Source organism: Leuresthes tenuis, unplaced genomic scaffold, assembly GCF_036924035.1.
Source record: "Leuresthes tenuis unplaced genomic scaffold, fLeuTen1.0.hap1 SCAF_10, whole genome shotgun sequence".
Lineage (NCBI taxonomy): Eukaryota > Metazoa > Chordata > Actinopteri > Atheriniformes > Atherinopsidae > Leuresthes > Leuresthes tenuis.
In genome coordinates this window covers 32,902,932-32,917,943 of record NW_027325364.1, presented here as the reverse complement: position 1 = coordinate 32,917,943, position 15,012 = coordinate 32,902,932, and the positions used below count along the sequence as shown (strand labels likewise).

Here is a 15,012-nt window from a genome sequence, read left to right as displayed (position 1 = left end):
TGAGGATTACTTTCCCTGAACAAGTCAGACAGGAACGCCGCTGCACATCTAATTATTTAATTAGTGAGGCTGCCACTCTATGGGGGGGAGTGGGGCCATAAAGGTGGGGAAGGAGAGACAGTGATTGGGTAAAGCCAAAAGGCCTGTTGCCGTGTCCGGACACTCTCATTACTGCAGCAATTAGCACTTAAATTAGAGTTGTAAACCCCATCTATGGAGCTGTAATTGGGGATCCTGAACGCATAGGATTCCCAGCGGCAAACTGCTCGTCACAATAATAAAGAGTTGGTGTGTGTGTGTCCGTGTAAGAGTGTGTGTGATTTTCAAGCATTAATGTGGGAACATAACCAGTGTATAGATAATGTCTTTCAAAAGCAAGTCTAATATTTAACGTATAGATTATAAAGATAAAGATTATCTGGTCCTTACCAGGTCTTACATTTAGGCAAATACAACTAAATATCATTATTTATCTAACGAAATTGAAACCAAAACACAGATGCAGTGTGTGAAAAACTAAGTGAACCCCTGATCCAGCAGTTTCAGCAGCAGTACGTTGCAGTAATGGTTTCCTGTGAGACGTTATCAGTCTCTCACACCAGTGTTGCTTCAGCTCATTGAGGTTTGCAGCATTGGTTTCTGCACAGCTCTCTTAAGGTCCCACCACAGCATTTCAGTCAGGCTGAGGTCTGGACTCTGACTGGACCATTGCAACACCTTGATTCTTTTCTTTTTCACACATTCTGCTGTAGATCTGCTGCTGTGTTTGGGATCTTTGTCCTGTTGATGAGCCAGTTTCAGCCCAGCTTTAGTTGTGGGATAGATGGCCTCACATTTGACTCTAGAATACTTTGGTATCCAGAGGAGTTCATGGTGGACTCAATGACTGCGAGGTGCCCAGGTCCTGTGGCTGCAGAACAAGCCCAGATCATCAGCCCTCCACCACCGTGCTTGACAGCTGGTATGAGGTGTTTGTGCTGATATGCTGTGTTTGGTTTCCTCCAAACGTGCTGCTGTGCATTAGGACCAAACATCTCCACTTTGGTCTGGTCTGTCCAAAGGACATTGTTCCAGAAGTCTTGTGCTTTGTTCAGATGCAGCTTTGCAAACCTAAGCTGTGCTGCCATGTTCTTTTTAGAGAGAAGAGGCTTTCTCCTGCAGCCCTTCCAAACAAGCCATCCTTGTTCAGCCTTTTTCTAACTGTGCTGTCATGACCTTTAACCTTTAACATGCTAACTGAGGCCTGTAGAGTCTGAGATGTAGCTCCAAGCACTGCACTGTCTGACCTTTGGTAGAACCCACTAGGATGTTCACTATTGGGAAGATTGGCAACCGCCCGGAATGTTTTCCTGTTGTAAAAAAATCCTACATGACTGTTTGGAAATGTTTCTCTAAGGTCCTTGCTGAAGTCTTTCCTGCTTGGCATTGTGTTAACACACACCTGAATGCTGCAGAGCAGCAAACTGACACAATTACAGCTTTAATAGATCAACTAATTAAATGTGTTTAATTAGCAACAGCTGACACCAACTTACTTTTTAAAGTCCTAAGTAGTAAGTTAGTTTTTCAGACACCACTTCTGTATTCAGGCTTTATTTTTGTTTTGTTTTGAGGTTGTATTCATTTTAAGACCTGGTAAACCAGATAATCTTTAATCATGTTCTGATATGTAAAACCTGAGAATTAAAACAGGGACAACTTTGTTTTTACCATTACTATATGCACTTTTCCATGTACTCTTGGTTTGATAGTATTTCTCATGTTACCTGGGCAATCTGATTTGTGTGAAACTCTTGGCTGACCACAGCACTGAAAATGCTTTCTTTTCCATGGCAGGCAGCAATCAGCTCAGGAAGTCCTTCGATTGGTCCACTAAAGTCTCCTACATCCCTCACTCCCTTTTTATTTGCCCATTTCCTGAGGAGTGATTGGAAAAAAGAGAAAGAATTTGAAGTAATGAGGCAGCGTCACGACAAATCTAATCAATGAAGCATCCTATGTGTTCATCCTTTATCCAGGAAAGGTTGGACTTTTTCTGAAATGCAAAAAAGAAATCTTTACTTTTCATTTGTCTGAAAGTTGGCTGATGGCTGAAAACAGAGAAACAAACGGGCTGTTAGTGGTGCACACATTGCTTCTGTTACATGAGCCATACCAGACGGTAGGTGACATGGAAAGCAGCTGTTCACACACTGTAAGAGCACAGTAAGGATAGCAACAAGCATCTGTGGAGCAGTTTACCTGAACAGATAAAGGTGGTGTTGTTCTACATGTGGTACTGTCAGTAATGATGAGTTGTGCAGCCAGCAGCCCTGGACAATCATCTGCAGCAGGTTACAGATATTAATGGCTGTAACAAGCCACCCTTCATTAGCAGCTACATCCAGCATTGCCTGAGAAGAAAGAGAAGAAATTTGAAATCAAAGTTAAACATATCATGACGCCTATGCAACTTCAACCCAAGCATTGCTTCAACTGTAGAGCTCCACCACTTGCACCCTGGAAAAATTCAAACTTGGAACCTCAGTCGTCAGCATTATTAAACTATCCCAGTTTACCTGACCACACAGTAAGTGTACAGCAACACCAGCTGCATTAATTCAACAAAGCTTCTTTTAGGACCATTGCTGAAGTTCGGCTATACTGTATGAAGAACTACACTCCTGGTGAAGAACTTCTCGTGGTAGATCCTGAACATACTCCCATATACTTAAGGGTGAAGCAAAACTAGGAATGTCAAAGCTTCAATTATCCTATTTTTTACCCTGATGTAAGTACTCAGAATTCTTCCTGAAAGATGTTCAGCTTGTCAGTAAATTCTCAAGCTTCCCTTTCTTTGACCCTTAAAGCTGGGTGTGGGTGTGCTCAGTGTGCATTTGTTTTGGGGTTATTAGCTTTCACACTTTCACATTTTGTGCACACTTTATGCAGTAAAACAGGAATACTAATGGATCATTTTCTTTCCTCTGCTCGCTACACAATAAGCATGAATCCAAACTTCACTGCCCATAATGAAATGAGATGACAATGTGAATCTGATGCAGCTTTCAGGCAGGATGAGACAACACAGTGGGACAGATCACTGACTGTGAGAATGGTTTGGATAAAAACTGCCTGATTTATACAGTAGACATATATGTAGAACTTCCATTTTTGGTTGCAGGGGAATTTATATTGTTCAATCAAATGAAATGCGAGAATAAGAACAGGAAGTGGTAGAAGAATTACTAAAAGATAGAACATGACATTTTCTTGTGAGCCCAGGTCCTCGAATTAATCCAAGTCTTTTGTTGAGAATTACTCTTACAACAGTGACTTTAGTTGCATGGAGGTGGCCTTACAAAAGTTATCAAAAAGCTACTGCAGTACAACTCAAGAAAGGAATTTATGTTTCACAGTTGCTGCTTAGGCAAATTAAAGTCTATGGCTGAGGTCAAAGTTGTGATCCTGTCCAAGAGCAACAGCGTTAATTGATGGATGCATGTTAGATCATATAAAAGGATACAATGTCCAGAGATAGGACAGAGAGTGCTAAAAAATGACAGCCAAGCTTTCCCAGGTCACACAAATTCCTTATGTTTGCCTCCTATGATTGGGTCTTTGCATATATATAGATACAATATTTTCTTACAATTTAGTTACCCGTTGCTTGACAATCATAAGCATCAGGTTTGCATGAAGGATGTGAAGAGAATGTCTGACTGCTTGTCAGCTTGTGGAACTTCATGTGGTTGACAGTGTTATTTTCCTGTTTGGGTTCACTACACCTTGCATACAACTAAAACTACAATCCACATTGCATCACTGTGGAGGAAAAACTTGCTGCTGTTATAAGAACTCATGCATCTTCTGTCCTTATCAGTCAAAAAACTGGGTGTCAACCAGGTTAAGAAGCTATTTTACTGGAAATGACCTTTCAATTGGATGGAATGGAATTGGTTCACAATCGTTCATACGAGATGAACAAGAGCGTAAACGACTAATGTGTCTAAAATATTTGCAATATTGGCAGTTTTCAAATGAGTTTTAAAATGATTCCAATGTAAAATCACAACTTTACAATACTATGATCAAAAGCTGTGATGTGATGATGAGGGGATGCATTGGTATACATGGCATGAGAGGAACGCATTTGTCACATCAACATTATACAGGTTTGGCCATCTTGGGTCCAGATGCATAAACAATTCATCATACACACACAAAAACAAGTGAATCAAGCTTTTTTTCTGCACACTAGCTGCTAGGAAGAATGTGCTGTGTTCTGATTTTTGACTGCAGCCTCGTGTAATGGCTGTTCTTGTGTTTTCTTTTTAAAGACCTGTATAGAGGAGAACAAGCACCAGGTGACAGTTTTTTCCTTCGTGTTGATTTCTCCTTTATTTTGGGTCTCATCTTGAGTTTGACATGATTCATTTTTGGAAGAGACCACACTGAGCAAGTAGATACAAGACTGCTCTATTATAATATTTTTAAGAATATGTTAAGAATAAGTTTATTTGGTAAATTCAATCATTAAAAAAAAATTAAACCCAAACCATCTCAGCAAGTGATAATGGCAGGACACCAGAGAAGTAACCACATCCATGAGCCATGCAATATCACTGCCAGACACACAGCATGGAAAATCACAAGCACATGTCCATATTCACACACAAAAACATCCATTCCAAGCTGTGGACAATGGCTAACAGACGTTCAGACACAGTCCTGGCTTCAAACAGAACTCACAATAAAAAAGCAACCCCCATCTAGCAGATCACAACAACCTGCATGGAAAACCTGATCAAAACTTACAGGATTCCACTGCTATATCGTTTGAATATGAGTTCACTTTTATACTGATGAAATACAATTCTGGCTTTTTCCTTTTGAGCAGGAAAGGATTTCTGTGAATCGTACTACTCGGATAATTACCCATCTACATTTTGGTTGTTTCACAAATACCAACCCTAATAATATCATCACAAGGTGTACAATGGCACTGCACAAGTGGGAGTCTGTTACTGTACCTCTGTTCATATTGTGTCTTTCTTTGTGTTTTGAGATTTTCTACTGAGCGTTCTTCAGTGAAATTGTTATATTACAGCTGTATGTAATGATGCTTCTTGGCCTGTAGGAAGAAAATTAAGATTAATTTGACAAAACTGATGAGATCTACCCCAGCTGGGGCAGACTGAGCCCTATTTTAGAAGTTGAAATGTGAGTGAGCCTGGGTGATTCTGGCTGCATTTTTACAATTTTCATCATGGTCAGCTTGTGTTTGTTGCCAGTTGCTCAAAGTCCAGCCTGTACTGAGAGGAAGTGCACAGTTTTCCAAACAGTGAGTTTTTTCTATTACATACTTACTATTATCTTATTTCCATTACAGAAAAAAGACCCCAGTAAATACCTGTCTAAGTGGTGCTGCAAAGTTTAGCACTGATTTATGATCAATCATGATCAATTGCTCATGTATTCATTTCTGTTATAGTTAAATTCACCCTATCTCTACTCTGTCACCTCTGACAGAGTCGGACTAATGGGTTTCTTCTATGTAGTTTATTGTTAGCTTTTTATATAGCTGTTATATCTTGATTTGTAAGTCGCTTTGGATAAAAGCGTCTGCTGAATGCATAAACATAAGCATAAACATAAATGTCAATGCTCCGCCAAGTATAAAATGGCCATTATTACTTTTAGCTAAGTCTAAGCATGTGATGGCAACTTTTACACGTATTTTAGTGTCATGTATCACTGAGTTAGCTACTAAGAGACCTGCCCTGTTCTTCACTTATTCTCTTCATTATTTCTGCTAATCCCCGTCTGTTGCCGGTGTGTGTGTCACCTCGCTAGCTGTAAAGTTGTGGTCTATTATAATGCAATTATAGATTTTTGACCTCTTCAGAGTAGAAATGACAGTTTTGATCCCTATTTGTTATTGGGTCACTTGAGCAAGCTTGGCTGCTTTCTCTTTTGGATGTCACAGCCAATCAGGTATAAAAGCGTATTAAAAATATCACATAACTACAATACTGCAATATGTATTATAATTATCTAGAATATCCTAAAAGAGATGTAACACTCCATACTCCTTTACAAATATGACTCGAAATGTTTTTCATGGAGGTTTCTGCCTCATTTCTCTACATTCCCTAACTGGATACTCCATCCTACAGACCCTTTAAAACAAAGCAAGTCAGTCCAGTGCACAGCCAGTGTTTAGATAAAGATGGAGGCCCTGCTGATCATCTGAATCAAAGTGACCATAGTTATCTTGAACAGGCATATGGCCTTTAATACAATGTCCCATTAAGTGGAACAAGGTTATCAGCCGTTTAAAAACTCCAAAACAAAAGTGCTGAACTTGCAAAAGAAAAGGCTGTGTAACAGCTGCTCTGTGGAGTCTACCTGACAGATGCGAATGGCGTTGTCCAGCACTGTCTTGGTGTCAGTGGTGTAGTCACTGCAGGGCAGCTGGGCGTGGCTGAAGTGAGCCTGCAGCAGCAGGTGGGTCTTAGTGTGGGCACTGTCAAAGGAGTGGGGGTTGACCTGCAGAGGGAGCTGTTGAGCCAACTGGCTGTTCAGCTGGTCCTCGTTGTGTCTGACAGGCAGCTCTGCATACTCCTCCGCATCCTGGAAAAGATCAAAATTGGAACAACACGTTTAAAGCCCTCTGCATGTAGCTCTTGGTTCTTCTGCTTTTATCCCAGGCTTGATGGCTGGCTCCCAACATCGGAATCTGTTCACCTAGCCTGTTGAGCTAAAAATCCTGCCCTCATGCTAAAAAGATAAAGACTAAAAAAAGAACAGATTTTTTTTTAATTCTTCAGATTCTTTGAAACAGATTTCACAATGGACCAGCTGTCTCTAAATGATAACAGTCATTGGCAAGAGATATATAAAACAAAGTGGTGTAGTTGAGCTTGAAAGTGGAACAGTGTTTTACATCTTAAAATGCAGTTGTTTTAATATTCATTTATTAACCTTTATTTATACAGGTAATTCTAATGAGCATAGACAGATTATCATGACCACGGGCTCTGGACACAAACTTGCCACGGGCCCCTGCCTATATACGTAAAATGTGTGCGCGCACATAACAACACCAGGCAACATGCACACAAAATTACTGTTATTTAAGGTCTGTTTTGTTTGGCTCCTGCCATGTACAGGACAATATGAATACACATTTTATGGGAGAGACAGAACGCTCAAATAGCTAGCCCATATAGAATAAAATACACCTTAATTAAAATATAGGTAACCTAATAGGTTATCTGCGCCGTTCTTTAGTAAACCTACGCTCACTTCCTCTGAGCTGATGCGCGTTCCGTCGGGAGCACTCGTTTTTCGGCAAGTAGTCTCTTTTCGGCACAACACCTGTACCGTTAAGACATATTCCTCAGGAATTATCTGAAATTTTCTGGCGAAATTCTTCAGAGGTGTCACAGAGAAGTAGACAAAAAGATTTCCAATATGCGTTTAAAAGATACGTTCACCAGATTAAATGTTGGCGAAGTTCAAACGAAGAGGAACTCAGGCAGTGTTGCCAGGTGTACGATAATTATCGTATTTGTACAATAATTTTGCCCCGTGTAAGATCAATAATACCAAAAAAGGCCATTCTGTGAATGTGTGGTTGTAATCTGTTGTAATCAGCCTGTTGCAACTCTCTGTCGGATTTTTTTGTGAACCCTGAAGGCATTTCCATTTCCATGTGACAAGTTTCAAGCTAATCGTGCTTTTCTATGTGAGCTACAGTGATGTGCATGTGTTTGCCTCAGAAGTTCCTAACAGTAGGTGGCCTCCAGGCCTCATTATTTGGCTCATTAGTTCCCACTCGTCATTAGGCGCATTCAGACAGAGAGTTCTAAGAATGCAGTTCTAAGAACTGTCCACTTCGAATTTAGTGCTAAGAACTGCCCTTCCCCGGGGGAACTGTTTCATTTTGCAATCGCACTTTAGTCGGGGACCTTGGTTGGGACTGATGTGACGCAACCGTCTGCAACAGTGACGTGTTACTGTAGCGCCACACTCAACAACAAAACCCGCAAAAAGTAAGGAGAGAAGAAAACAGCACCAAGAAGCTAACATGGAGAGCGAGGAGGCCACCGTGTTCATGGTCTGCATGACGGTGATATTAATCATGGAGGATCACATCAGGCGTCTAAGTTTGAGGCTGGAAGAGCACACAGCGAGAGTCAGGAGACGAAGAATTGAGCAGCAGGCGATACTTCTTCATTTCATGAAGGAAAGAAGGAGAACAGAGAGCCGCAGACAAAGGAGACGACGTGTAAGTTTAACTTATTAAACAGGCGCCAGTTGTGTCCGTGTCATATGAGTACACATTTCAGACAAGGGGTGGAGCTACCAGCCACCAAACACCTACGTCAAATGTGTTCCTATGGAACCCAGAAAAGACCCTGCCTCGGAGAAGGAGCTAAAATGGTTCTAGGAACTGAGGGCCATGGTCCCGAGTTCCTGTATGTCCGAATGCGTGAAAAACGGCCTAGTTCCTGAAAAGGTTCTAGGAACTGCAAAAGGTTCCTAGGTGGGAATGTGCCTATTGTTTATGAGGACATTTAGCCTAACACAACTGTGGGACTGCTGATACAAAGCCGTGAGTGCCTGTTTGACGCTATTCAACACTAGAGTGATTATAGCGCATCATTAGACTTGTTATTTTGGTTATGATGGGTGTATGATAATCTCCCTCAAAATACGATAATCTCTGGTACGATAATACTACATTTCCCACCTGGCAACACTGAACTCAGCCCTCTCTCAATGTAAGTGCCAGGCACTACGTGTTGACACTTCAAATAAAAAAAAAAAAACAACCAGCAGGGTAACTTGATATATATTCTTTAAATTCTCCAATTGGCTTGAATTGGACTATATTATTTAAGTGCCTTGTGACGAGATTTGTTGTAATTTGGTGCTATATAAATAAAACTGAACTGAATTGAATAAAAAAACCCATAAAAGAACATTTAACTTAAATTAAAGGTTATGTTAGCTTTCACTATCATTCTGTTTGCCAATTTCTTGCTAAAATAAACTATCTTGCATTTGTTTACAGTGCACCAGGATATTGCTCACATATGTGGGGCTGATATACACATGTGACCTTATTAAGGCACAGCAAAGCCCAACAATATCTTGCAGTTTGCCACAACAGTGGCACAAACCAAGGGGTAGCAAGATTAAAGGTGTTCTGATCTCGTCTATTGTCATTGCGGAAGCCTGGCGTGAGTGCAAGTGGAGAGCAGTAGATTGCTGCTATCTGTTAGTATTTATTTTGCTTAAATATCACACAGCAGCTCAAGGTTTAACAGACGTCTTTGTTAACGTTATCACACAAAGCTATGGTTAGCTAACGTTAGCAGGCACTTATTGAATTTTGGAGGGATTCAGCTGTTCGTGTGGTCTTCCACACTGCTTTATCCACACCCCGCATCTTTCTTGTTGCGTCTTGGGCTGGGGAAGGCAAAGAATTCAACACCACCCTCCAAACGTCTTGGATATCGACTGTCGGACTTCCAAGTGCCGTATGCACACCACTTCAGATATTGCTTTCTGCCAAAAGCTTGACCGGCCTCTTGTGCCTAGATATGGTTGCTAACATAGGATTGGACAGAAGCTGTTTGTGGGAGGGGCTTAGCGAAAGGTCAGTTGTGTCATCACACATTACCGATTAATCTTATCATGTCTAAAACATTCAAGTGATTTTATCATCATACTACATTTCAAAACCACATTCATTCCAATATTTTTTTTTTAAAAACAAAACAACAACTCTGAAGGCCAAGGGCCCCTATTGGCTCTGGGGCCTTGGGCACATACCCACTTTGCCCATGCGGTAATCCGGCTATGCTAATGAGACACAATTTTACCCAGCAATTTTCTTTTTTCTTTTAAAAGCTTCTTAGAATTTCATGCCTCACTGCTGTTAATCGACTACATCTAACTTATTTCTCACCACAGCTCTGCACTAACTTTAAAAATGACTGATACACCACTGTTTTGGATGCTTTTATTTTTACCCAGGATTATTTCTCTGCTTATTTTGCCTTTATTGGACAGCTGACAGCAAGAATTAAGACAGAAAGTAGGTGAAAAAGACAGGACAGGACCAAACCGAGCTATTGACTTAAACATGTCTGATGCCGCGATGATGTCGGTTTGGTGAGAAAACACTCAAGACATTCTTCTAACTTTCGAGCCTATCTTCTATTGATGTGATCACCATGGTGATGGCTCGGACTACAGGTGGTGGAGACGACACCAACACTTCTTTAAGATTCACTCATTTAGAGAACAGAAATTGAGGTCCATTGTTGCCATTAATGCTGACTAAAAGACTAAATGTACATAAACTTCAGTACTTTTGCTGCCAAAAGTTAAAAAATAACTCTTTTTGCTTAAACCTATCCCACCACAGACTATCATCAAATATAACAGCATGCTAAGTAAATGGGAAAAAAAAGCCATGCCATTAAAAGTTGAGTATACATTTTAGAATTTAAAAAGAGAAAATTAATTTGAAATCAATCATCTCAGATCTTAACAAGAAAATTAGACTACATATCTCCTACATGTATAACTCTGGATGAAGTGTGTAGGCCATGCTACTGGGTAAGTAACGTGATAATGACCACGAGGACCATAAAGGTCCATCAGTCTGTCGCTTTAAGATGAGGCTGTGGGCTCAGCTTTGTTGGTGGTTGTTATACTGATGAATGCGTGGCCACGCATGGCTCCTTTCCTCTAATTTACTTCAGTTCAACTTTGGCTTAATGTGGTCCCATGAACAGGCTGTGCTTGAGTCATTTGTTACAGCCCTCCCCTTGCCTGGACTGTTAAGGATCCATCCATCACTGACCCAAGCCACTGTTGCAAAAAGCTAGGACCTGAGAAGGCCCTGAGTGGGGTGGGGGTTGGCGTGAAGGATAGGATAGGGCATCATTTCTCTAGCATTCACTTTCAGTGCTATTGCATCTGCAAATATATGAGCAAAAAGGTGGGACTATAGCTCTTTAAAAGTTGTCATTACAGAGAGGGAGGGAGCAACTGGAGAGATGGGAGCTTTGATGCAGTAATCTAAGGGGGGAAATAACACAAAGACAAGGCAGGCAAGTGAATGTTATGCACACAGCTTAGCAAAGGAAGGAAAGCTTCTTTGTCTGCAGTTTGTCTTAATTATCAGTAAAAAAAAGTTTGATTTTAGAAAACCTTAATTACATTGATCTTTATATTTTCCCCTTTTCAATCAGTTACAAAGCTAAAGTACTATGAATTGAGGGCATTACGGTTGCATGGCCTTAGTTCACTTTAATTTATATCAGACGTGCGTCTGTGTGTATCTAAGAAAAAAGAAAAAAGCGTGAGTGTGCTTGAGTGGTGCAAACACGACACAAAGAGCCACAGACACACAGAAAGCCACACAAACACATGAAGAAGAGAGGAGGAAGAGAACAATGAAACAACGGAAGAAACTCACACTGACATGGAATCAAAGTTGACTTTTTGCTTTTACTACATTAGCACACAGGTTAAAGTATTCTGCTGAATGTTAATATGAGATAAAATACATTAGAGTTCCAAGGTAAAGGTGGTATTACACTCATATGTCTTCTGGCATGCATGAACACCACCTGGATGTGTAAAAAGGTTCAAAATGTCATTTTCTATTTGAAGCAGTCATAAAAAGCCAATCCTTGATCTGACTTTGGCATCACATTGAAGCTGTTTTTGGATACCTCAATCAGTGAGAGGAGAAGAACATCAGAGGACAGGGTTGTGATTAGGGCTGGAAAGTATACCTGCTTTTAAATAATTCATTAGTTTCTCATTTTCTTTTAGATGGCCATATTGCCCTAGTTGTGATGGATTCATAAAAAGCTGCTGAACAGAAATGTTAACACTGCATCATCTAGCTATCACAGTTTCATCGGGTTTACTTTGCTGATCTGGAATATTTCTATGATGACAGGTTTGACCGTCTTGTGCAAAGTTTGAGTTTGATGAAAGCTGACTTCACTGTGAGAACAGCGCCCTCTTAGGACGCAGACAGCAATTACAGAAAAGCGTGAAAAAAAAGAAAAAACAGATGGGCTGACATCAGAGAAAAGTAAGTATCAAGTAGGGGGAAGGGAAACAGTGGCACAGGGAGGTGTGGGTCTGGCTCCTTAACAACCACGCTGTAACAATTAGGGAGACTGAAGGAGCATGCAAGTGCTTTGTAGCTAACAGCGGGGGAGAGAAAGAGGTGGTGGGGTGACTGGCCTATTGCATGCTTTGGTGTTTGTCCAAGTGCAAGCATGTTAAGAAGACTGATGTGAACATGTCTCCACAATCATACAGTGAATGGACCTACCGCCAGTTAAAATAAAACCTAAAGATTTTAATATTTGGCTAGTGTGAAGAGCTGTACGGCTCATTATAAGCCACGTGCCAATCAGTTCATCTACTAGTGCTGGTTGTTTTTTCAGTGGTGTGACATGTCCCTCTGAAGTCTTCTAATTCTCACAACAGGAATTATGCATTCTATAGAGTTCACATGTGCGAGCCAAGCAAGTCCCCCCTAAATGAAAGAGTCTTTCATTTCCCTTACATTTATTTCACTGATGTAATCTGAATGTGGATTTTCTTCAGCATTTTACCTCTCAGAATTTAGTTTTATATGACAAAAAATGTATCAACAGTTCTGGGCAAGGATCTGTCATTTCTGTAGAGCTTTATGACAAGCTGAGCCTTGGATGTGAGTCAGGTGCGTTGAAGTAGGAAACATAAAGCATGCAGGAAAGAAGTTTCCGAGGTCCGAGACTGGGAAACACTGATTCATAGAATCCACAGTGGCACAGAGGTGCTCACTACATAGACATGGAACACGCAGCGACAGATAAGCGCCTCTGTAATTTCAGAACTTGAAACTCACCGAGAGGACAGAGAGCAGCTCGTGGATGGGCAACTCAGCTCTCAGTCGTTCCTTAAACATACGGATGGTCTCATGCTTCAGGTAGTAATAGGAGGCAATGCGCCCATAAGTCAGTGGCTCGATGGTTCGATCATCCTGGAGCATGAATAGAAATGAAAATTAGTGGAAAAATGTGTGGTAACTTAGAAGCAAACAAAATACAGCAACCCTCGCCACATACCTCTTTAATCTCTATGCAGTAAGAGCACTCCAGGTCCCGCAGGCTTCTCTCCACCAGGTTGGACAGATATTTGTTAATGGACTCGTGGCTGATGTCTTCTAGGCTGTAGTAGCTGAACAACACAGATCATGTAGGGGAAAGATAACAATTCCTTTCATGCAACACAACTTCTAAACAGAAAGCCCAAAATGTTGTCTACACATAAAGTTTCCCCTTTCCTGTATGAAAGACTGACATAGCCAGTAGGTGTGGCATGTAAAGCCAATGCAAAGGTGCTTAAGGTGCCTGACAGTGCTAAATTCAGTGTGCTTGTGGACCTTCTGAAAACAACTGAACATGAGGCAACCAAAGGAATTCTTCTGTCAAACACCCCATCAGCTTTTCAGCAGAGCTTTCCATCTCAACCTTTTTACCTCAGTTTTAAGAAGGCACTAACTTGGGAGTGACAAATGCCAGACATAACATTTCCAGCACCTTTTTTTTTTACAGCCACCAGTGAAATCCTGCATGTCCCTCTGTATGAGGAGTCCCACGGAACTGAGGTTTGCAGCAATTGTACATTATATACAGTTCATGGTTAAAACAGTGCAAGGTGCACTCAGGATACTTTATAGGTGTGAAGCTGAGATCAAAATGAAGATTAAGAAAAAGAAGGGTGTGATCTGATCCATCATGTAATAATCTATTATTGACAAGGGGTCCATGAATAGAGAATTTTTAAGCTGATATCATGCCTTAGAGGAGGAAAAAGCCCATAGTTGACTTATTGCCCACCCCCTGCCTGTGCTGCTGGAAATCTGGAACAATCTGACTTACTTGGAAAACTGCAACAGTTACCTTGAATTCAATTTTTTAAAAATATAAATATAAAGTTTCTGCAGCATTATCCTATTTGGCTTTCAATTAAAAACAAATTATTTAATGTACTCAATGTCAAAGTCAAAAGTCACTCCATTAAGCTAAGTCAAAGCTAACTTGATATTCAAGTTTTGTGGCTTTTAGGAAAACATATGGAAAAATAAGAAGAGAAATAATTTAACTTGAAAAGGAGCAGAGGTATAAAAGCCTGGTTGCCAGGCTCAACATGGCTGAGCTGTTACACAGCAGGATGGTTTTACAGGTTGCAAATTCTGTTCTGGAACAGCTGATCATTAGGAGCAATGAGAACAACAGAATAAGCCACCGAGGCCTGTTTTATCATTGTTGAACCATCCATAACTCTGGTAAAACAAGTGTTAGCATGCTGTAAACTGGCAAATGTCCATGAACCTCTCCCACCTTCTGGTGCAACCATTATTGTGACCTCATCTATGCTATCTATGCAGCTAGAGAGTAAAATAACACATCTTGGTGCGTGGATACATTTTTAATAATTTATCACATCATCAAGTGTGTCTCAGGTCAAATATCTTCCAACAAATTTAGCCAGCAATGGAAATGATGGGAGAAACAGTGTTATGATTTCCACACAACAGCTGTTACCCAGGTGGTGCCGAGATGTCAGAAGAGCTGATGTAAAGTGGTCAAAGACATTAATACACTGTCGAAAACTACATCCTTAATGTTTACACAGGGACGCTAACTTACGAATAAAGGTTCATGACATGCTCATTAAGTTTGGTGGAAACCACAGAAAACAATGGCAGAGATAAATGGCTTGTTACTATGGTTATTCTGGTTTGAATATTGAGAAAAAAAGTGAATACAGAGAGAAGCTAACCCCCGTGTGAAAATGAGTCCCAGGTTCGCCTGTCATTGACATAAGGCAACCAGAGGCCAAAATGGGTTCCATGTTCAGCTCTCCAGAGTAAGAGTTACCACATGAGGTGTAATCAAAGCCAATCTACATGTGCTCAAAATACCAATATTT

General features: G+C 40.7%; 1 protein-coding gene across 1 annotated transcript in view; it reads right to left on the bottom strand.

Moving 5' to 3' along the window:
• The window catches only part of ascc3 (activating signal cointegrator 1 complex subunit 3), a 152,008-nt gene that overhangs the window by 3,613 nt on the left and 133,383 nt on the right, over window positions 1-15,012 (bottom strand). Inside the window, exons 35-39 of the mRNA XM_072394952.1 lie at window positions 13,143-13,254; window positions 12,923-13,057; window positions 6,391-6,615; window positions 2,242-2,393; window positions 1,767-1,917 (exon numbers count right to left, since the gene is read on the bottom strand). Coding sequence (XP_072251053.1) covers window positions 1,767-1,917; window positions 2,242-2,393; window positions 6,391-6,615; window positions 12,923-13,057; window positions 13,143-13,254 — 775 coding nt within the window. The remainder of the gene's footprint in view (window positions 1-1,766; window positions 1,918-2,241; window positions 2,394-6,390; window positions 6,616-12,922; window positions 13,058-13,142; window positions 13,255-15,012) is intronic.